Source organism: Aulonocara sp. 'chitande type north' Nkhata Bay, linkage group LG3, assembly GCF_057382095.1.
Source record: "Aulonocara sp. 'chitande type north' Nkhata Bay isolate Kocher_YH1m ecotype deep benthic linkage group LG3, A_spYH_male_GT1.1, whole genome shotgun sequence".
Lineage (NCBI taxonomy): Eukaryota > Metazoa > Chordata > Actinopteri > Cichliformes > Cichlidae > Aulonocara > Aulonocara sp. 'chitande type north' Nkhata Bay.
Window position 1 is genome coordinate 66,311,793 of NC_141346.1, and position 24,736 is coordinate 66,336,528.

General features: G+C 42.4%; 2 protein-coding genes across 2 annotated transcripts in view; both read right to left on the reverse strand.

Moving 5' to 3' along the window:
• LOC147336664 (protein NLRC3-like) overlaps positions 1-24,736 on the reverse strand; it is a 146,332-nt gene that overhangs the window by 38,625 nt on the left and 82,971 nt on the right. The window lies entirely within an intron of this gene.
• On the reverse strand, positions 17,046-20,350 carry LOC147336668 (protein AF-9-like). Its single transcript, XM_086285610.1, has 6 exons — positions 20,156-20,350; positions 19,140-19,266; positions 18,247-18,343; positions 18,073-18,135; positions 17,859-17,930; positions 17,046-17,491 (listed from the first exon to the last, which is right to left on the reverse strand). The coding sequence occupies exons 2-6, from the start codon at positions 19,241-19,243 to the stop codon at positions 17,369-17,371; spliced, it is 459 nt and encodes a 152-aa protein (XP_086141736.1). The 5' UTR covers positions 19,244-19,266; positions 20,156-20,350; the 3' UTR covers positions 17,046-17,368.

Below are 24,736 nucleotides of genomic sequence, written 5' to 3' on the forward strand. Positions count from 1 at the left end.
GTACATGTACTCCTAAATTTGATGAAAGTGATAAAAAATACAGCTCTGTCTCTCTTTATTCTGACATTTAACTAATTCAAAAGATATTTCAATATTTATCTAAAAGAAAAGTTTACTCTAAATTGATGTTGTACAGTAAAAATGTTTTATGTTTTCTCCCTAAAGTGTAAATATCTGGTTACAAATGTGAATATCCTGCTGTGTACTGAAATCCCTCTTGTTTTGCATAGAAATATACTGAACAACATACAAAGCATAATATATAAAATAACATTTACCTGAGTTTTTTCTTTGAAAGAAGCCTCTAATGTCCATTCTTATATTTCAGTGCATAACTGAAACCGATTTAGTCGGGGAGGGTAAGAACTGAAAATATGAAATAAACACACGTAAGCTAAGACTCTCAAAAAAATAGCATTTGTTCGGCTTTTCATTTCGCCATTTGTTGATTCACTCGAAGAGCAAGTAACGTAATATTGGTCAAGTGATCAGTTTGATATCAATCTTTCGTGATGCACCGTCATATTTACATTATTTGTACAGTACGAATGATTTTCTTTGGTACCTGGTCAAACTTAAGCTCTCCTTAGTATGGCTGGCTCCGTTTCTCCAACAGCGCACTCACTGCTGGCAGCAGCTGCCCCGCCCCCTCGCTCAGTCGCTTAGTGCCTGAGCTCGGATCATACCAATATGAGGGGGGATTCACGCACAGTCGTAAATTCCCACGGTGTGCACTATGTGCTTCGAATATTGTGTGTACTTTTTGTTTTATACAGTTGTCAGCCAGGCATCTAACTATGAAAAAATTACACTCCAAAAGACCCCGGGCTTCTGACAAAACAACCCGGGCTTAAGCCCAGTAAGCCACCCCCACGCTCCGCCCCTGGTTGTTGCTGTAGCGGGTTGTCAAATGCAGTTATTCATCAGTTAGTCAATGACCAGAGAATTGATTGTTTTGTCATTATTTTAATCACATTTAAAGCTGGTTCCAGTTTCTGAAATGTGAAGATTTGTCACGGCTGGGGGCAGTCGTGTGGTGTATTGAGAAAAGGATCCAAAAGGCAGGCACTGGCTGGGGTGCGAGTGAGTGTTTATTTACAGCGGTGATAAGGTGACAAAAACAGGAAGAGCAGAGCGGGGAGTAAACAACCTAAACATGGAAAACTAAAGAACAAAACTTAAACCAGACACTCACAATTAGGCTAACGAGACAGGGGAGAGGTAAAACTGAACACACTGACATGAGACATGAACTTTCAGAATTAAACAGGAAACTAACAGACACAGAGAACCAGACAGGACACTGAACTTGACAGGCAGACTCATGAGCAGACACAATAACTCCATGGACAGACAGAGGGAACACAGAGAAGTGGGAGCAGGCAGGCAAAGAACAGAAACCTAACAAATGGCAAAATCACAACAGAATACATACTCGGAATGAACAAAAGCATGATTTTCTTGATCATATATGATCTTAAACTTAATGTCTTTAAAGGTTTGAACTTTTAAAATGTAACAAAAGATTGAATCTTTGAGTTTTTTTTAATTGTTCTTATTGTATCTAGAGTGATGACATTTAATGTCATTTTTCAGATGACAGACGTGGAGGAGAGACATGTTACTTTGCCCTAAGCTGTGTCTGGCAGGCAGAGCATCTCCACGCTCCACAAAGCTGATGCTTCTGATTTGGAGTAAATGAGCTGAGGGAGACATCTGGTGGACAAACACAGACATGACAAGAAGAAAGATTAAAGTGCAGAGGGGAGACAAACAGCTGGAAATACTTGTTGGAAAGGATTGTCATGCTTCAGAAAAACACACAGCACACACTCTAACAATCCTTTATTTGCACTGAAGGAGACACGTGAAGAAACCAAATCACACAATAATGACGTGAACACATTTATAGCCAGTGTTCAAGATGATGGATAGAAACGAAAATCATGGAGCATTTATGCATTTTTAGGTCTGTGTCACAGAAACTGTTCAGCTATTCTCTGTTTATTAGTCTATTTATTAGGAACCTCTGTTGGTTTTATATGTAAAGCATTTTTCTTCTATCATTGAACCTTTTCAGGGTTTTCTCATAGTAGTTCTGGGGAGTTTTTAATTTTACAGATTTACAGCTTCAGAATAACTTTGTGATGTCCGATTAGAAAGTCTGTGTCCATGTGGATTTTTTTATATGAATGATGAATTTGTTGTATTGCATTTGAGTTAGATTTTTACTGATGGATGATCCAAGTCAATGCACACAGCAGCAAAAAGAACTACAGCAACACAACCGAGAACAAACGAGCAGCACAAACAGGAAAGCAAACTGAGAACAAAGCAGCAGGGTATCCCTCAGCAGCAGCTACAATATCTTCAGAGTGACAAACTGCATTTAGCAGAACACCAACTTAAATTCAAAGAACCGCAAACTGCAGTTTCTACAAACCCGCTAAACGACTCCACCTGAACAGGAGAGGAGCGCTTCCTGAACCGATGTTTGTCAAAACGTCACGCCGCTGTCAGATTGGTGTTCACGCCGCCGTCGCTCCAGTACAGCTGAGCAGACTGCAGCCGTGGGAGAGAGTGACTGTGTTTCGCACGCTCAGCATTCTGATCCTGGACTTCATGACAGATCTGCCACTGTGAGTAACACTGCTTCGTCTTCCGTGGACTCTGTATCTGCTACATCAGATGACTGTGTGTTTGAACTCTACAGACATTGTTCAGAGGGACTCCTCGGTGTCACGTTATTCACCGGTTGTCCTCGCTCGTGATCTTTGTGTTCCTGAGCCGTCAGACTCTGCTAATGCTCGCAGTGTTTTCTCTGAGTTAGCCAATATGGATTTTCCAGCTGTTGAGTTTGCTGAACAAAGGACTGTTACTCCACCCCAGACTCACCTCCACACTATCACTGGCATTGTATCCCCACTGGACTGTTTTCCTCCTCAGCCTGCTGATTCTGAGGTTTCACAGCCTGAGCCCAGCCACACCATCAACAGTTGTGAATAAAACAGTGCGTGCTGAGGAGTCTGGACATCAGTAATCCTGCTCCTGCATCTGAGACTTCCTGTGTTGATCCGCCAGTTTCCCGGTTTGTGATATTTTCTGCGCCTCAGCTGGTAAACGTAAATGGTAGCAGAGTGCCACCTGCCATAGTTAAACTGGCTGAAATGCTGGAATTAGTGCCTCAGAAATAATGAATTAGGTTGGATTTTGTGTTTCACAGCCATTTATATGTAAACCAGCTCACCATGCTTTTGTGTCAGTCACTGTTAACACTGTTGTGGTATTGTTACACCCTTGGACTGTGCAGTTTATTCTGTGATGGCCTGTGAAAATACACCTGCTTCTGTAACCTCCTTCTGAGCTGAGAGTTACTGAGTTTGCTAAGCCTGAATCTGTGTATACAAAGACTGTTTCAAAGATTCGCTATTTCGAACATGGACAGCTTAAGAACAGCAGAGTTGCTAAAACCAGCCTGCCATACGTCTGTCTCCTGAAACTGTGTTTGACACCATTAACCTAGTTTACCCAGTGACTGTTACTGAGCTCCGCTCTGCACCTTGCACCTACCCATACCATAGGTCAGTTTCTAGCTCTATTACCTGTTCAGGCTTTAGCTCCACTGCTAGCTGCTGAAAGCTCTAGTGAGCTTATTCAGTCAGCTGAGGACTGCATCTTTCTGACAAAGAGGACGAGCATCAAAATTTCCCCTCAGAGGTGAAAAAGATCATGATAAAGAAGACTTAAGGCGGCACCACAGAAGAGGGAGACTTTAATGTGGCAAAAGTACACACACGTTGTACTTAAGTAGAAGTACAGAAACCTGTGTTAAAAATGCTCCAGTAAAACTGATTCAATGTATTTACTTAAGTAAAAGTGAAAAAGTACAGGCTCTGAAATGTACTCAGTGTAAGACAGTAAAAAGTAGCTGAGTTCTGCCTCGTGAGCAGAGAAAAAGAAGGAAAATAAAACATGGCTCTATTTTCTGTTGCCTACGTTGTAGAGGGCGACTTTGTCCCTAAACAGGAAAATGAGGAGTCAGGAGTTAAAGTGGATTCAGCAGGTGGAGGAACCCTAAAATCAGCTGTAATGGCTCAGTGCCTGGAAAAGATCACAAATTACAATCATTTCTATTCAGAGCTCCAGTGGATTTTCTGAATGTACAGGCTGTGATCAGCTGACCTGCTGCTCTTTGTGGATTTACACAAGTGAATTCAACCAGATGTCAGCTGATGTTTTTATGAGTTGAACAGGCTGATTTCCATTCTCTACACTGACAGTAAATTGTTTATGCTGTCTTTAGATTAGACACTATTCAGCTGCTCTGAAGGTGGAATTCAGTGAATCTAAGCGCCACAGTCACACACTGTTCTGTACTTTAAATCCATCACAGTGCAGCAAACTAACCTGTTTATCCTGCAGTAGCATGCAACCTTTAAATAACACAGTTAGTCTTCATCAGTTTGTTTAGCAGCACATTTCAGAATATGAAAAAACATAATGTCACATGTACAGACCCAATATTTGATTTAAAAACTAAGCTTTAAATGTTACATGTGAGCTTTACCCCCTCCCTGTGAAATACAGCAGCTGGACCTTTAGCTACAACTCACTGTGACACAAACTGCACATGAAGAGTTTGTGTGTTTGCTGATGTTTGTTGAGCTGATAGAAACGTTGCATTTGAAATGTCCTCATGCTTAAAGTTTGATGCTTGAAGGCTGTCTTCATCCTGCTCTCTCAGGCTTTGTTCAATGTTGCAGTGAAACAGAATTTACAAAGACAAAAACAAAAAAAGACACGAACTGATCCACATCAGTTTATAACAATATTGAACACAGGCTGCAGCTGGACACTGACAGGTAACATCATTTTCACCTGCTGTCGCCTGGATGTGGAGCTGCACTGTAAACAAACACTGAAGCCCAATTCCATCAGAGTAGGAACAGAAATCTTTAACGAACTAAAATAATAAATTTCATCAGCTTCTCAGCCCCTGAATACAAGCAGACTAGTGGATCAGAAGGTTAGAGTTAGCTAATAATCTCTAATGTTTTTGATGCTATTTAGAGAACAGATAAAAACTTTTTTTCACAGCAACGTCCCCGTATTATCAGGACAGTTTGAACTTTTGCTGTATTTCAGTTAAAGTGTGTTTTAAATCTGCATCACTGATTTGTGCCATGACATGATCTCTTCATCGTCTTTCTGCCACAGCAAAGAAAGTCTTAATTAGGCGATTAATGACAAACCAGCCTCTGTGTGAGCGCACTGTAACATCATGATACCATAAACACTGCATATGAAACTTGTTCTCATCTGTCCTGTATGTCATCATTAGGCAAGTTAAGAAAATATAATGTTTAATGATAATTCCAGAAAATAATACTAACATGTGGTATTATTACTAGTATTAATATAGTAGTAGTAGTATTTTTAGAGGTGCTCTGATTAAATTTGGGGGCGCTTGAACACCTCATAGGAGGAGTTATGAAAAAAGTGAAACCAAACGGAGCAACTTGTCATAGTCGACCTGGACCGGTTCTAGACAAGCATATATAAGGGGGCAGACCGAAATGTAAAGGGGGCAAATGGTGGAAGTGGAGGCAGGAAAGGGGTGGGGTTGGGTGGGGTGTTCTTAATAACTGTTTTTGTCATGTAACTGAATTGCACTTTGTCAGGCCTCTACCCTAAGGCTAGACCAACTTGGGTGTCCCACCTGAAGGCTGGTCTAACTCTTAGGGTCACCGAGGCACGCAAACCCCCTGACCACATTAAGGTGGTAATCCGTCAGGGGGGAAACAGAAAAACAAAACAACCAAAATATTCCTCATCTGTCACGGTTTGCCGGGGCAGGCCGTGTGGATAAATAACGGACCCAAGATGCAGACTGCTTAAGTGGAGGGTGAGCTTTATTTACAACCGGAGAAGTACAACAAAAAGGGGTGGCGAGAAACAGAACGGTAAAAACTCTGAACTGGGAAAACTAAACACAACACCAGAACACGAGCGAGGGTACCTTGCAGGGAGACTGACCAGGAAGCCGGAGGCATAAACACAGAATGGCGTAAGGGAAATGACGCAGACGAACCAGCAACTACCATGACAGAAGACACAACTTAAATACACTCAGAGAACACAGGTGGGGAACACAGCTGGGAGGAACTAGGCTAACGAGACAGGAGAAAGGTAAAACTGAACACATTGACATATGACACAGACCTTCACAATAAAACAGGAAACTCAGACACAGGGAGACAAGACGTTGAACTAAACAGACAGATTCACACACAGACAGGGTGACACCATAGACAGACAGAGATACAGATGCAGACCGAATATAACACGTAGAACTCAAACAACAATAATCATCATGATAATAAACTGGAAAATGATAATAATAAACTTAAAGCGCTGGGTCACCGACCCAGGACCATGACATCATCAGATTCTAACAACAACTAAACAACAACTAACAACTAAAAGCACTAATTAGATGCCTTATATTAAATATATCCAAGCCCAGCAATAATACATCTTACTATTGCTAATATTAACAAAACTAAAAAGGGTAGGCGATGTTATTTAAAAAATACAGTTCACCAAGTCTTAAAAAATAAAACTCAAAAATAGAATTAAAAAAGAAAATAAAGAATAAATTAAACTATCCATCCAGATCTTTACAACCAACAACATCAAATCCATCTTTATTGAATGGCCTAATTCTCAAATAAATTTGTAAAATAAAGATTAAAATAAGACTTCTCAATATAACCAATATTTACAAAACTAAAACGGGTTGGCATAGTAATGAAAAAAAAAATCACCAGCTCTTGAACAAAACAGATTTTGTCATGCTTTAAGCTTATTTGTTTCGCAAGGAACTGAAGTCTGTTTGCAACTAAACAGCTCCACTCTCCTTTCTCCTCGGTCCACTCTACAACAACAGTCTCCTGTTTACCTTTCCAAAAACACTCTTACAGAGTCATCCATATCCAACTTATTTGTTATGGACTTCTCATGGACCAAGGTCACCAAATTCCTCTTTCTCTTATGTTGCAAAACTAAATAATCTTTGCTAAAATCACACGCGTCTGACAGACACAAGTCCCCCAGTCGGCAGCTGGCAGCAGACAGGCTCACAGTGGTGCTTGTGGGATTGAGAAACACGTCTTTTCCAGACTGAGGCCACGTCCACACCAGCCCGGATAGATTTGAAAACGGCGTCTTTGTCTGAAAACACTCCGCGTCCACACTAGTGTTTTCAGCTGTTTTCACAGAGTTGTGCATCCACATTGAAAGGGTTGAAACTCTTACGTCCCAGTACTGCGCATGCGTGAAACGCAAGACGATTCGACCTGCCTCATTTCTGTCTGCCGCTTATTTACTTCCCGGCTCTTAGAAACGTCTCTTTGAAAAGCGCAGAGTTTTTTTAAATGGACTAACAATGAGGTGGAGTTGTTGCTGCGAGTAACACAAAAGTACAAAGTTGCAAAAGCGAGTGAGAATCATGAATCATGCAGCGGCCAACAACGGTCCAAGCGTGGGATTTCTCTCCTGGAAATGTGCACATTATCTTTTCCTTTCTATTGGTAGGTGGCACAGTGCACGTGTGGCAAGTAAGCAAGCTAGAAGACTGGCAATGCTGGGTATCCAGTTACAGAAGCAACACATTAACAAGAGAAGTCTGAGTAAAACCAAAGTTACTTTCCCTAGTAACTAGTTACTCTGAAAGTAATGAGTAACTTGAAGTAACTGAGTTACTTTTGATATAAGTAACTAGTAATGTAACTAAGTTACTAATTTAAAGTAACTTACCCAACACTGTACATAACATTCATCAATCTTCAAACATTAAAGAAGGAAAACCTCTGGGGGACAAACCCAGTTTGATCCGGATGGATAATTGATCCAACATGTCTATTTAATCTGTTTGCCAAAATTTTAGTGGAAATTTTCATATCCAAATTCAACAAAGCAATATGTCGATAAGAGGAACATTCTGTTTCATCCTTTCCTTCTTTCAATAACAAAGAAATATTAGCGCACGGCGGAATGCTTGAGTATGGAAAGAATGCTTAAACATTCTCAATAAAAGCAGGGCCACCTTTTCAGAGTATTTTTTATACAATTCAATGCCAAACCCATCTGGGCCTGGGGACTTTCCACTGGGGAATGACTTAATAGCTTTCGAAACTTCTTCAACAGTAATATCTGAGTTTAAAGCCTCTCCTGCAGCGTCATTCATTGTCGGGAGATCCTGCTTCCCAAACCAATGAGAAATATTGCCCCAAGATTTCGACATATAGAGCTCTTCATAATATTCTCTAAATCGCTCATTAATAGCTTTAGGGCTAATTAAAATTTCGCCTGATCTTGATTTTATTTTGTGTATAGCCCTACTAGCCTGTAGGCCTCTCAGCTGCCGAGAAAGAAGCTTATGGGGCTTATCTCCAAACACAAAATGCTTCTGTCTGATCCTAAATAGCTGATCTGTTACTTGACAAGATAAAATTGTGGTTTACTCAAACTTCCTTTTAATGATGTCTTGAAACAAAGAGGGACAAGAGGAGGCCTTGTGGTCCTGTTCTAACTGTGTTAATTCAGCTTCTATTTCAAACAGGCGTTTCTGGCGTCCTTTTTTTAACGAGGATTCAAAAGAAATAATTTCTCCTCGCATGTTTCCCATAGAATCGAATCAGAAACGTCTTGTTTATCATTAGTTTCCAAGAATTCTGATATTTTAGTTGTCATAAATCGGCAAAAGGATGTCTCAGACAGGAGTGACGGGTGAAAACGCCAGTTGTTTCGTACCACAGAAGTCCAGGACTAAAGATCCAAGATCAAGATATTATGATAAGTTGAGCATACAACTTTAGACATCAATTTAGAATCAAGCAAAAAAATAATCTATTCTGGAGTACGATTTGTGCACTTGTGAAAAACAAGAGTAATCTCTACCAGTGGGGTTACACAGTCTCCAAACATCAACAGGTTAGTAGAACTCAACATATTATTATTCAGAACAGTCGAAGCGTTAAACAACTGGGAGGTTTGAGTGGATCTAACCAAGAGTTTATCAAGTACACAATTAAAATCGCCTCCTAAAATTACACGAGTATCAGCGAGACTAAGTAATAAATTAAATATTTGTTGAAAGACAGATCATAATTATAAAGCCAGGACGGTTTGCCACTTCATTTTACGCGTTAAAGCAGGGGGCAGGGGTGTCAAACTCAAATACACAGTGGGCCAAAGTTCATAACTGGATCAAAGGAGCTTGCAAAGAAAAGCGTCTGGACTTCTTTAAGTTACTTGAAGACGTTTCACCTCTCATCCGAGAAGCTTCTTCAGTTCTGCACCAGTTCATAACTGGATCAAATAATCATTGAAAAAAAATCTTCCTCCAAATATAACAAGGAATCTTTTCTTATGGACTCAAACAAGTTTTGCTGAAAAACGAAATATGGAACAAGCAAAGCTTAATACTAAACAATATATAAAACTAATATAAACTTAATATTGCACACATGCAAAATCAAATTTCCAATTAAATAACAGATCAGTTGAAGTCATTTCTTAAATAAAAATTGCATTTGCAGCATTCTGAATTAAATTTTAAATTTAATTAAATTAATTTTTTTCATCATATTCTCCCACCTGTTCAGAAAGCTCCTGTTTTCTCCCTTTCTTTTTGCCACTTTGGGATTGGTAGCATGTAGGGATGGGTATCGTTTAGGTTTTATCCAATACCAGTACCAAACCAGTACTTTTGAAACGGTGCCGGTGCTTAAACGGTGCTCAAACTGGTGCTTAAAGAATGGAGAACACAAAATTGGTCCAAAAACCTCTCATGTTCAGCTGTTTTTTTGTAAAAAGATAACAATGTTAGCCTTTTCTGCAGCTATAGGGGCATATATGGTATCACTCTTGGCTGGAAGCAGTGCTTAAACAATGGAAAAACACAAACTTTGTCCAAAAACCTCTCATGTTTAGCTGTTTTCCACTTTTTCTTTGGTCATTTTAGCCTTTTTGGCCAGGGTGAAGGGAGTATCTGCCATCAAACAAGAAGACAGCCGCATGGTACAATGGTGTTTGCTAGTTCACCTTATGTGCATTAATGTAATAACGTGGTTAGCCTACTCAACGTACATTACACACGAACAACATTAAGCTACTCATGCAGAGAAGAACACCTGCTGCTGCATCATCATCCTCATCATTTCTGCTACACTGGCAGGGCTAGGGGCCAGGACTCTGCTCTTCTTTAGAGAACCGGCTCTTTCTGCTCGGCTCACTAAAAAGAGCCGGCTCTTTCGGCTCCCAACTGGCTCTTCAGGTTGTTTTGTTGCTTTAATTAATTTATTATTAAAATCATGCACAAAAGGAATTTCTAATGTAAAAAAAGTGGTTACGTACAAACTCCAAAGAGCATGTACAAAGTCCAAAACACATTTCTAGCATTAACTGAACTTCCAAAACAGAGCTATCGAGATCACTTAAATTACACAATTTAAAGCTGTGTTCTGTGGCTGTGATAAGATCCCCCGTGGGCAGTCCTTGGACTGTTTCACTGTGATGTTTTCTTTTGCAGTGGTTTTAGTTTAGCTTCTGTTTACAGTGAGGACAAATGATTATGGTTTTCTTCTTGTGTATGCTCTGTGGAGGATGCACTCAGAAAAATTCATCTGATTCTGTCTCCCTGTTCATCTCTGTCCCTACAAACACACAAACGCAGTCAGGTCAGCCCAAACTTTATAGTCGATGCTCATTACCACAGTATTGTTAAGTAATGCTGCTGCTTCATTTGGGCTGCTAACAGGCTGCAGACATTAGCATGGTGGTAGCTGTGTTGTAAAAACTGTGCTGTTTTTCACATCTTGTGGACTTCTACCTTAATAAAACAGTCAGTTTGAGATTTACCTGGTTTAGTCTGAGTTTGCTGAACTGTAAAAGTAGCTAAAACAAAGCAGAGCCTGCGTTACCTTTGACCTGCTGTACTTACTGTAGCTGTTTTTGGATCAGCTGACTGCTTGTGTCTTTTGCCTCTCGTTTCCAGAAGTGCACAGTTACTTACTGCAAGTAATTCTTCAAATACAACCCCAGTAAATTAAATAAACATATCCGATGTTAGATTTTTATAAAAGCTTGAGAATGGAGTAGAAACTGGCACGCTAAAAAACAAATGCGGCGTTGGACAACACAGACAATGAGGCGGTTTCCAGGAGAGCGGGGACTCTAAGTTTGGTTTTTCTTTCCCTTCCCGCTTCCTTGTTCAGACGCACCATCACACATGACTAATTTATCAGAACAGACAGCAGCAACACTCACGGTGCCTGTAATCTGTGAGAGATGAGACTGTATTGTCAGCACACTGGTTTTTTTCCCTTATCAGCTTTCTTCTTATTTCCTGTTTTATGGCAGTTTGGCTTTGTCTGCATGTATGACTGTGTGTGCTGCCTCATGCAAACAGGGTGGGCTGCAGGGGTCACGGTTTGCTACACAGCGTAGCTCCATCAAGACGAACAAAGCAAAGAAGGAGCAGTGCCAAGACCGCTGAAATCAAAGACCAGGTTCAGGACTGGGCTTTGTTCCAAGAGGCTGGGTCCGTTTTGCTGGTGCAGGGGGTCTGAGTGCTGAAAGAAGTGTCTGGAGCCTTTGTATGCAGCATGTCTCCTCATCCCGCCCCTTTGAAGTCTGCTTGCTTTTGTCCTTTACATAACTTGATTGAATTTTTTGAACAGCTAATTCTTATGGATTTTGTGAGCAAAAGGGTGGGGGAGGGAGGAAGACAGAAATGCCCCCCACCCAGAATTCCACAGGAGAGCAACAGGAAGGCCAACATGATTGGCCACAGGGGAAATGACGGACACGAGCGAGCCAAAAGCATAGCATCCATGCACGTGTTTGAATTATGGCAGCTCTTTGCAAATTTGATGACAATGGCTGGGAGGTCGAGGATCCCTCTGCAAACAGAGGCCACGTACACTCTGGTGGTCTTCACTTTGTTGTCAGCTTCCCCGCTGGGAGAAACGGGAATGAGTTGAGGAGGAAAAACTATTCGTGAGCTGGAACCTGATTTTTTTTTGTGATTTCATTAATTTTGATTATCTTCACTTTGCAGTTATTTCTGTGTGGGTCAATGTGCATATTGTATGTTTGAGGTGAATAAATGCCATAACGTGACACGATCTCAATTCCAAGAAAAGCTGGAACGCTCTAAAATGTAAAACTTCATATTTCCATATTTTATGGACAGTAGAACAAACGTTTCAGCTGAGATCCCTGCATGTGTATTCTGTTCATCTGGATGTTGCATTTTCACTGAGTGACCACATCACTGCTTCAGCCTCAGCTGACTGCAGGTCACATGATGACCAAAACGTGGTCATCATGTGTCTCTCTTCTGGAGAAGAGAGACACGTATGTGAGAATGCTGTTTGTAGATTACAGCTCAGCATTCAATACCATCGTTCCCTCGAAGCTGGACAGGAAACTGCAGGATCTAGGACTGAGCAGCTCCCTCTGCAGCTGGATCCTTAGCTTCCTGTCTGACAGATGCCAAGTGGTCAGACTGGGCAGCATCACCTCATCCCCCATCACACTGAACACTGGTGCTCCACAGGGGTGTGTACTGAGCCCTCTCCTGTACTCACTCTACACCTACGACTGCACAGCCACTAACAACTCCAACATCATTGTGAAGTTTGCGGATGACACTACAGTGGTGGGTCTTATCACCAACGGTGATGAGACGGCTTACAGGGAGGAGGTCAGCGCCCTGACCCACTGGTGTCAAGACAACCATCTCACCCTCAACGTCGCAAAGACAAAGGAGTTGATAGTGGACTTCCGGAGGTGCAGAGAAGTACACACCCCCATCACCATCAACGGCGCTGCTGTGGAGAGAGTGAGCAGCTTCCGGTTCCTTGGCGTACACCTGGCTGAGGATCTTACGTGGTCAGTACACATAAACAAAACAGTGAAGAAGGCGCAGCAGCGCCTCTTCTTTCTCAGGAGACTGAAAAGATTTGGCATGAGCCCCCGCATCCTCAGGACCTTCTATCACTGTGCCATTGAGAGCATCCTCACTGGATGCATCACCACCTGGTACGGCAACAGCACCGCCTACAACTGCAAAGCTCTCCAGCGAGTAGTGCGGTGCTCTGAACGGATAATTGGAGGTGAGCTTCCCTCCCTCCAAGAAATCTACAGGAAGCGGTGCCTGAGGAAAGCGGGGAGGATCATCAAGGACTCCAGTCACCCCAGCCATAAACTGTTCAGACTGCTTCCATCAGGAAGGAGGTTCTGCAGCATCCGGTCCCGTACCAGCAGACTGAGAGACAGCTTTTTCCATCAGGCCATCAGACTGCTGAACACTTCATAGACACCTCAGCTTCACTACTGGAACTTCAACATTATGCACTACACACTGTACAGTAATGCCACTGTTTTGCACATATTCAACTCTGTATATTTTTATATATTTTATTTTATTATTTTTTTTACTATTTAATTTGTAAAAATGTGTATACACACACACACACACACACACACACACACACACACGTAGGAAAACATTTAGTATACACATCCAGAAATGCATACACTATTATATATTGTACATATATTTATTAGTTTCAGGTTGGCCATTCTTGTATTTTGCTTGTTTGTGTTGTTGTGTTTGCACATCTCTGTTGCTTGTGGGGCTCGCACACAAGAATTTCACTCGCATGTGCTGTGCCAGTGTGCCTGCACATGTGATGTGACAATAAAAGTGATTTGATTTGATTTGAAAACTAAACTAACAGTGGGTCAAAAGCTCTGTTTCATGGTCAGCAGTAGAGATGGCCCTGTCCCAACTTTGAGATGCATCGGTTAATATTTTATTAGCTTAGTTATCCAGCTTAGAGTAATTAACCATTTAACCAAATTGATGATAGTAGCATTCATTGCATCGGTCCTATTAGCACTGCAGTCCTCAAGGAACTGTGTTATTGATGTCGGATATCTTCTTTATCTGCAAGGCTTCATCTCAACGGATTCACGTCACTGAGCCAAAGTCTGATGAGTCTATATGTGGCTGCTTGAACTTGGTTACTTACAAAGGGTTTGTAAACATGCAGATCGAGCTGCTACTGTGTTCAGTGATAAATCCGCTGTGCTAACATGCTTGTTTGTAAACAATATGCCAAGGAAACTCAAAGAACACTTTTTTAAATGAATTAATATTTATTTTGTTTACAATTTACGATGAAATCAGTCAGTTGCACTTGCTTATGTGTAGAAGTGAAGGAAGTGTGTTTTCCCCAAGAAGCCTGCCTTCACAGCTGCAGGCAGTGATACGAGTGAGGAAGGGCAGATGTGTCATCATGTGCAGAGGTTTGTGTGGAGGTGAGGGTGGGGTTTGGTGGGTGGGCAGCTTTTCACTTCCTTGGCCTTATGCCAGTGTGACAGTCGATGTCTCTGTGTCTCTTCTGCGGGAGGTTATTTTGAAGGTCTCCCAGTTTTATTGGAGGAAGTGTTTGCCGGACCGCTGAAGCGTTCTCCCACCCCTCGGTTCCATTCTTCCTTTGTACCCAGCTCCTCTCCCTCAGCTACATTTTCTCAAGCGAGAATGGCTTAAAGGAGTCTCAGTGGGGACTTTCCCTTTTAGTTTAAAAAAGCAACACAAAACCCTCGTGGCTCGTAATGAAGCCTTTATCGTGTCCACCAGAGATAATGCTGTTTAAATAAATGATTACAATAGCAGTAGCAATGGTAGCATGAAGGGGAGACTACAATGATCCTAGCACATGCTTCCACTATGCTGTGCAGATGAGCTCATTTAGAACATCAGCAGAAACATGGCACCTCCATCCCCGGGATGAAACATCCCGCTGTTTCCTGCAACACCCAAGATGATCGTCCAAGACGTCTTATCCACAAAGCAGTTGGAAAACCTGACGAGGGGTGAGGGTGTTAATGTCCATCTAAGAGATCAGCCCACTGTGGGTGGGCACTCCACCCTTTTCCTGCTGAGGACCATGGCCTCAGATTCAGTTATGGAAGTAAATACAGAAGGTACCAATCCTCCAGCTGCAGGAACATGAAGGCAGTCCAAAAAACCCAAAACTACTTTTGCTTGTTTAGCTTGTAGGAAACGAGGGAACTGATTTTACCAGCCTGGGTCTCCAGGCTCTGAGTGCATCACTACAGTTTAGCAGCTGCACTACTTAAGTTTGTTGTTGGAACAGGCAGGTTAGTTTTAAGGATGCAGAACAGCTACTGTAATCTAAACAGGGGCCTCTGCAGCTGTCAGCCATAACGAAACGCACTGCTTTTAAAGCATCACATCAAAAACTGGTCAGATAATCACATTTTTATTAGTGCTATTAATGAGTTTATATTATTTTAAGGTGTAGTACAGAAGGGTGAAGCTGTCGGCCTGTACTAACAGCCAATAGGGGGCAATCAGTCTATTTTAGCTTCCTTTACGGAGGGCTGTCCTGTGACTGCTTTAACCAGGAAACAACATTTTACATATTTTTAGGCAAAGACATCGACTTTGGGGGTAACGATGGTCACAGAATCGTGGAGTAAGTCTGCTTGAACCAAAGGCAGGGCTTTGTATGCATCATTCACATTAACTTAATATAAGCAGTGAATAAAGATGAGATGAATCATTTAACTGTGGATTTCCCACTTCAGGGAGCTGTGCAGCAGTTTTAACATGCTACCACTAGGTGGAGCTAAAAGCTGATATTTTGAACTAATGATCAGAGGCTGCTGTAAGATGCACACAGCAAACATTTTGGGCCTGACACCACAATTTGTGCACAGTGTACACAGCTACTTCAGACGCACATACAAAAACCAGCTCATCCACATGTGTGCGATCTGCACATCATACAGAACATTTATAGTTCATTCAATCCTCAAAATACGAAATCATCCTCATCAGACTGTCACGTGTCCCTGTGGCGACTCCAAGAAAGGCCTCGTCTCACGCTGAGCTTTGATTTAACAGGTGAAACACATCCACACCTCAGAGTACCTGTTAACGGTTCCTCCTGCAGGTTTTGGGTCGGTTGTATGACTCCACGTGTTAGTGGATCTTTGTCTACAAACATCCTAAACCAACTGAACCCATGATCTGTGCTTAGGCAGGCGATCAGAAGCAAAAGCTTAGTGGGCAGGACCTCCTGAGAGGCAGCTCTCCTGTACCAAAGATGAGTGCTCAGCACAGGCGAGCAGCCATTCATGCCCTGCTGTTTAAACAACATTAAACAGGTTTTTAAAGCAGCCGACATGAGTTCATCTGGTATTTAAAGCTGGTAAAATGAGTTCACTTTGTAGAGCCGAGTAACAGGACCACAGTAAGATTAAAAAACAATGTCGATCATTTTGAGAATAAAGTCAAAAATCTTTTTAGAGAAAAACACTGAAATGTGGCGATTACAGTCGTTTTAAGTGCCACGGCTGCACTGTGAGCTGGTGAAATGCTTCAGGATCAGGTTTAGTTGCAATAACTAATCTGCACATTTCCACTTTATTCTCAGAAGGACCTTTATGTTAATGTGCTCCCTACACTCCTATGTAGGAAGGACACTTTCAGCAGGAGACAAGGCCAAAGATTTTTGTAAAGCTCCAGTGGATTCAAAGTTCAGAGTTTGCATAAAGGTGGCTTTAATAAAGACACACTTACAAATAAAGTTTTTTTAAAGCTTTAACTCCAGAACAAACTGGAGAAACTTCTCAACTTTTAGTTTTCAGACGACGGCGCTCTCAACTCAGCACGCTCGCCATGATGTGTCACTTTGTATCCAGACCTCCTGCTGGATTCTTCTTCATATTTCACACGTCTTTGCAAACTGTGAGGTCGCACACAACAAAACAGAACAACAGAGATGCATCTGTGCGGACGCTGTTTGATCCCAGGGAAATGAATGAATCGGATATCTGATCGGAGACCGAAGCAGAGTAGTGTTACTGGTCAGACTTGTGCCTTATAGAGCTCTTCAAAGTCCTGTTTCACTTTTTTCCACCCAACACACACGCACACACACCTGCAAATTAAATTTAATAAATAAGACGTACAATGTTGTAAGGCAAAGTTGATCATGCACTTGTCACGATAAACAACAACATACATGGCAGCAGAATCACTCCCACCCACCAACCCTTCATATCAAGCTTTCAGATTGTTGCCTGCTGACATCCTGATCTCGTACATCTACCCCCGATTTCTGCAGCAGGGTGAACTCTTTGTTCGGGGGAGTCGAAGCAGCAGGCTGGACCCACTGTGAGGTTTAGACACGCCAACTACAGCTGGAACTGATACAGGACGAGTCAGAGGCTCGGATCCAGCACCCAACTGCTGTGTGCCTCAGGACGTCCCGAGATAGCTCTGCAGCTTCCTTACTGTACTTCTGTCCAAAGAGCAAAGGTCAAAGTCAAACGTAGTGTTTGTAATGTGGAAGTGTCCGGTCTCTTCAATCAGGTTTACAATCTGCAAGACAGACAGTGAGAGTGGTGGGCACAGGCTGGGTCAAAGTAAAGTCTGCAACTATTAACTATTGTTATACATTACTACTTCATCATTATTATTTCGTCTAAGGTCTAATATTTATTTTAAACAAGCAGATTTCTTTATGCAGTCATCTGCTGCAGGCACAGCACGCTCTCAGCTGGCCAATCAGAAGAGAGCTTCGACCTGCGCTAACGTGTTTCCTCAACTGGTCGATTTAAATCGTGTGAATAAAATCTGAGATCTGAAAATCACTGAATTCAGTTTTTACATCTGACACGGATCCCAAGCTTTGTAGAAGTGGGTTTGTGTCTGATGGACGTATCGGACACTGCTGACATCAGCTCACCTGTTGCAGTATGTGACCTTCTCTTAGTGTCATTAGTCTTTTATGCAGCTCCACCAGCTCATCCAGGTAAACCTGAAAAGCACACAGCAAACACGGCTGTCATGATGTAGCAGTGGCTGATGGTAACAAACCCCAAGACATAACAACACTTTCTATATTTCAGAATATTTACTAGTCTACTCCACATCTAAAAACCAAAGACACTCGTTCTCACCTTATCACACTCCATGCTTTTGTCTTGCTTGCTCTGCTTGGTGGGACTTTTTACTTCCACTATCTGACAGACAGAAGAGCAAAGAGTCACCCAGGGTCACGCACACACCTGGATACTGTGGCTTTCAATCATGCTGCTCTAAGACATAAGCCAGTATATTACTGATATGATTACCTGGTTATTAGTAGACTTTAATAAGGGTGGGGCCTCACTGCACGACAGCGGGGAATGGGAGGAGCTGTCACTTCTGCTGCCATCACTTAAACTAATCCTAAGTATGAAGTCACAAAGAATAAAGACATTAAAACTGTTGTCTCAGCTGTTAGCTAAAAACCGCTAACAATGAAAAATCCCCCATCTGAGAGAGTGGGGACGAAGGACGGTCTTTAACATGAAGATGACTCTCGCAGAATCAGTGTCAGGGAGGGGCCTGCTAGATCAGGGGTGTCCAACTCCAGGCCTCGAGGGCCGGTGTCCTGCAGGTTTTAGATCTCACCCTGGGTCAACACACCTGAATCACATGATTAGTTCATTACCAGCCTCTGGAGAACTTCAGGACATCATGAGGAGGTCATTTATCCATTTGAATCAGCTGTGTTGGATCAAGGACACATCTAAAACCTGCAGGACACCGGCCATCGAGGCCTGGAATTGCCCACCCCTGGCATAGATGATAGAAAACCGGTCAACTGTTGGAGACGGAGACGATCTGGTTAAGTTATGCTTTTTGGCCAAGGTTGACGGCACGCCTCCACCAACAGGATGGTGGAGAGAGTTGGAAAGAGCTTACATGAAATACTTGAAAAGTTAGTAAAAGGCACGTTGAAAGAACCTTTAGAAACTGTCCCAAGCAATTTTAACCAAGATTTAAATAGCGGCTCTTCATCATTTTACAGGTTTGTTGTTAAAGGCTGGCTCTACTGCACAAACATGTGAGATACAAAGTAGCCCTCATAATAGCAATATCCTGGTTAAAAGGAATTCATTACCAATGTCTGCACACAGCTCTATGAAACTAAACTAGTGTGCGGTTCAGCCATTCGAAAAGCTGCCCTCGGGTTACTAACCTGTGCTGGTGGTGTGTGAGGTGTGCTGCTCGATCCGTGTCTGAATCCACGTCGTCGTTGTCGTCCTCTGAATCGTCGTCGTCGTCCGAGTGCAGATCCTGCATCACTGACTGCAGCGGGCCAAGCACTGAGTGGAACAGTTCAATAAAGCCTCAGTCATTGCAGTTTAAACCTCAGGAATACAAGCAGAAAGCTGCAGATTGTGACGTTGGTACTGTAAAGCTCAGCAAATGTGGACTGGTGATCTGACTTTCAAAGGGAACATGCACACATCTCGAACTCTACATAGCTGACTTACAGCTCTGGTTTTCAATTGTTCTCATTGCTCAGGAAAACAACATGATTCTTTCATGTTCTTCAATCTCAAAATGATTTAGCAGCCTCTCTTACGACGTCTTCAACTTTCTGAACCGACTCAAAGTAAAAGTTTATAAACCAGGGCTGTGCCCGTTTGTTTACAGGCTCAAAGTGATACTTTAAGAAGATTTGTGGTAATAATGTTTCTGATCATTTACACAAAAAGATATTTTCTGCAGCATTTCTAAGTTTGATTAAATGAAGGGCATCCCATGATTGCTTCCAATGAGCTACTGTCACTGATGACACAGTGCCGTTTGCAGCAGCGTGAAAGTGGCACGGCACTGCAACACAGAATAAGTCAAATGTAGTACAGAAACTGGGTTGGTGTTAGTCGTAGTTTGGCCTGGAAACTTTTGTTAAACAGTAACTAAAGTAACTTAACCTTGTGACTCTTTAGGAACCTGCACAATATTTTCACAATAAAGCTGAAGACTCTTCTACCTGGGATGTTGGGTCATGAGTTGAGCTTTTTAACCTGCTGCTTTGGTCTTGCACCATGTACTGTATCAGTAACTTTCATCCACTGTTTGCTCTTCCTGTCACATGACGTCCTTCAGCCACACTTGGTGGAGTCATTTGTTTACATTTGGGTCACATGACACCAGCAGCTAATATCTCCCCACACACAGCCTGACTGTAGCGCACAGTTTTTTCACCTGAAGGGCTGAAACAGGTTCTTGCATATGTTGCAGAGCACTGTGATTGTTGGAGGTTCCTGAAGTTGCTCCACTGCAGACTGACACATGTGGCTCTCACTCCCAGACATGCCCAGGCTTGTCTCTTAATTGCATGCACTAGGGATCATAACCACCTGGTGTTGCTATAGCAATGATATCTCAGTACGACAGTTTTGTATCACGTAAGAATTTGTGTATGATTGCAGACAATATGATATACACAGCTAGTTAATGCTTCCACTTTACAATAATAAAGCTTATGGTTCATATTAGAATATGTAGGAGGGATCACTCTCCTCAGCCTTCCTGGGAAAGTCTGTGCCAGCGGGCTGGAAATGAGAGTTCGTCCACTGCAGGAGCACGATGTAGAGTGGCTACATAAGATGCAGGTTCAGGCATACCAGGCGAATTCAAGGTCTGGCTATACCAGCATGGTATAGTACCAAGACTCATTGGCAAGTCCTGCATGGGGCGTTAGGGACTCGGGTCCACCCACTTCCAACAATGGGCAATAGCTGAGCCCTGGCTGAGGAGAGGCATGGTCCGAGCCGAGGTCCGGCAGCTAGAGGAGGAAAGCACGGAACTGGGTTTACAAGGAATCTGGACATAGTGGGACCTGTCAAAGCAGACGATTAATTGGCTTTAACTTTGGAGCCTTTCCACATCTTAATATTGCTCCGCTTAGTCTACAAGTCAATGACGGAGGAGCCACAGTGCAGGTTATGTGGGGCGATGGCGCACAGGCTGGAAGAATGCAAGACTACTGTTAGCCAGGGAAGACAGAGATGGCGCCATGACCAGGTCCTGAGACTGAGCAGTACTGTGAGAAAGTAGCATCACACAACACCAACATCAGGTGGCTGGAGGACTCAACAGCAGACCAAAGAACCTCCCAGAAAAAGCCAACATAACAAACACAGACATCCAACAATGACTCCACAATGAAGAGCTGGATAGTACTGGACACCTACTGGCTAAAGAGGCAAACAGCCCTCCAAGAACACCTGGCAGCAGCTGCTGGCTAATCAACCACACACAGTGGTGCTGGACAAGGAGCAGAAGGCTGCAGTTGTGATAGATGTGGCAGTCCCAGCAGAGAGCATGTCAGGAAGGGGAGCATGAGAAAAACTGGAGGAAAACTGGAGCCAACGTAGAAGGTCAAGAACGAAGTGGTCCCAGTAGGAATGAACGCGTTAGGAGCTGTAATCCCTAAAGTGGAAGAGCCAGGCACAACATTTCTCACATGACCGGGTCCACTGCCAGAGACCTCGAGGTCGAGGTCACCGAGATTCAAACTCGTCGACGTCGTTAGCTTAAATCCTACGTAGCCTCGTTCTTGAGGTACTGCATGCACAAACCTGGCTCTCCACCCCAACCATCCGACCAGCGGGGTGATGACAATCAGCCTTTTTACAGCCGAGAGGAAAAACACAACATGCAGAGATATGTCAGGTTTTCATGATCCAGCCATTCATCCTTCCTTCAGTGGGTACTTCTTAACTTCAGTTCCAGACTTTCTCTTTGATATTTGGTCACATTGGGGCCCGATGAATGTAAAAACAAAGAATTACCAGATTTGGTTTTTTACCTTATTTTTGTTTTTAAGAAAAATATCAGCCACATCTGATAAAATTTTATAGAACAGCAGCAGTATAATGTCCTCGTAAGTGGATATCAGGCCCTTGTAGAGCAAAATTTAGTATTTTGGTCTAAATAACCCAAAATGTGATGTCCACATATGTGGACGCCCGGTCCTAGGAGGTTAACATGAGCATAACATTTTTCAGGCAAACGCCTCCATGTGTAATTAACATAGAGCCACAGTATTGTTACTGTTTTGTAATCAGCCATAGGCACTAGCACCGACTATTTTAAAGTGTTACTGTTACTAGTAAGCTAACATAAACTAACCAACCCAGTGACATCACATGCTGATGTCGGTAAACGTGTTATATAAACTTAAACTTTAAGCACTTACTTCTTAAATCGAGCTGCACAGACAGCGTTACCTTTGAGAGCAGGGCTCAGTGGTGTAAATTAGCCTTCATACATGTAGCGTTTCATGTCCACTTTAATGATAACAGCTAATTATCTCAAATCGTGAGCATGTTAAATTCCCACCAAGCAGGTTAACGATTATGGTAACTGTGTAACACTTCAGTTTTCTTTACATTGGAGTTTTGCTGAGTGCTGTGCATTGTTGTGAATGTCAGCTACATGTGTCGTAGTGAGGAAAGAGGTTGTGTGTCTGCCTGTGTGCAGGGGTGCTGCGTGTCAGCTGGAGGCGGTGAAACAACACTGTTCAATATCGATCCTGCTGCTAAGGAGCGTTTAATCCAAACAGTGTAGCAACCTTATGACAACCATACCACAGTCTCTACAGGGCACACAATAAGTGTTAGGCTACCACTGTGTACTTGGTGTTACGCTTGCATGACAACAGACTGTTGGACGCATCATTTTGCTTTCTTTGATTTCTACCAGTGAGTGTGATAAGTTTATGTCAGCTGGACCTAAAGTGATGTTAAAAACATTGTTTAAGCTTCACACTGCCAGACTGAATACTTCCACCTGTGTAACACAACAGTTGGACTCACTATAGTCTCGTCACATCCTGACATCACCCCAGCCCTGTCCTCTGTGCATCGTGGAAAGTGACGATGGGAAAACATTCAGACACTTTGTGCTCACGTTAGTTTTCCTCTCCCAGATTCTCCCAACAAGCAGCTGAAGATCTATTAGGATAATTGTTGTTATCACAGTTAATATTCCAGATTTATCTGATTACATCTCAACACCCCACCACCCACCCCCCTTTGTCCTGTGCTGTTGTTGATTTGTTGAAAAGAAAAGTCATTAACAAGTGAATTAAATTCTTCTACGGTGCTGCTGAGCACACGCATGTGTGCGAGGCGGCTGTTTGCTGGTTTGCTGAATGGCACTGAACACATGTGCCTGTACAGTTTAAATCAACCAGGACCATAATGAACCCTGACTCCCACAGACACTCAGGATCCACCTGCCCAGTAAGTCACCCGCTAACTGCAACTATCAGAGCCCTGACCTTCTGCAGAGACGAGTCACACTGAACACAGCAAGTGTCTCTGCTCTCAGATACAAAACCTGCCTTTAAAAGTTCAGAGTAATGAAATCAGCAGTTCTGATTCTAGAATTTGTAGTCTCACACACTTGTGCACTTTTGTTGTTTTGGTTCACATCGGTTGATATTCTGCTGCAAACAAATAATGAGAACATTTTATAAACCTTTGAGTGTCCATCAGGATCCTGTAGAAACAGCTTCCATCTCAAACACTAAACATCATTATTTACATTCTGTTTATTTATTTTTTTAAAGTCCCTCTAGCACAGATTTCTTTAGCCGAATGTCTTTCTGTGTCTTCCATACAAACATTAAACATGCAAACACTCAACACAGCAACACTGAAAGCATTTGAGTGTAACTTTCATTCAAATCAAACTTTAGACACAATTACAATAATGGAAAAAAGACAATTTAAATAGTAATACACAACAACCACAGCAGAAATAAATAAAAGAAAACCAAACACAATCCAGACATGAATACACAAATATATTTAAATCTATATATTTATACATTTTAATATGATGTAAAAGAAAACAAATACGAAACCTATCAAACTACCAATATATAAAAAAACAAGACCAGAATCAGAGAGACTTTATTTATCCCCAAGGGCCAATTAACATACAACAGAGCAGCATGACGTTGAAGATAAGCACAATAAAAGTGAGATAATAAATACACAGAATATACAGTTTTAAAATTACACAGTTTTAAAATTAAAGTGACTGAAGGTGAATAAATAACTGTAAGTGACTAAAAGTGAGTAAAGTGTTGGTAGTATAAGAGTGTAGTTTATGTTTCTGGTGTGGGAAATGTTCTTATCAGCTGGAGTTAAAAAGCAGAGCTGCTTTGGGGACAAAGGTGGCGCTCCTCCTCCTCTCAGTCCTGCAGGAAATGCAGCGGAGGCGTCGCCCAGAGGGGAGCCATTGAAATGCAGGGTGAAGAATGTGAGAGAGGTCGTTGATGATTTTGGCTGCCTGTCTAAGGGCCTGTTGATGAAAACCTGCCAGAGTTCTGACAGGCAGGCCAATGATTTTAGAGCACACTGATGCTGCAGTCTGTTCCTGTATGAAGGCTGAGGGAGTGGGACCAGCAGCTGATGGAGAAGGTCATGATGCTTTCCAGGAAGGCGTAGTAAAAAGTCATCATGATGGGTGTGCTGACTCCAAAGGAGTTGAGTTTCCTAAGGAGGTTTAGCCGTTGGTTTTATTTCACATTCACCGATTTTCTCTAAGCTTAAGTTCACACAGCAGAGAAATTTGTGTCTGACTCAGTGACTGCAAGGTGCTGCGCAGGTCCTGTGGCTGCAACCCAAAAGCATCCCTATCAGAATCAGAATCAGAAAGGGTTTTATTGCCAAATGTTGAGCAGGTTTACAACATTAGGAAATTGCTGCGGTGCTTAGTGCAATCATACTGTCATAAATGCTTAAATAGATATAAAAATAAAAATAA

Bases quoted from the DNA above. Each gene is read 5' to 3' on its own strand.
- LOC147336668 (XM_086285610.1), bottom strand. From the start codon at position 19,243: ATGCAGGATCTGCACTCGGACGACGACGACGATTCAGAGGACGACAAC. The intron at 18,344-19,139 runs GTTAGTAACCCG...CTTCATACTTAG, and splicing joins CTCACACACCACCAGCACAG to GATTAGTTTAAGTGATGGCA. The intron at 17,492-17,858 runs GTGAGCTGATGT...TCTGTCTTGCAG, and splicing joins AAGGTCACATACTGCAACAG to ATTGTAAACCTGATTGAAGA.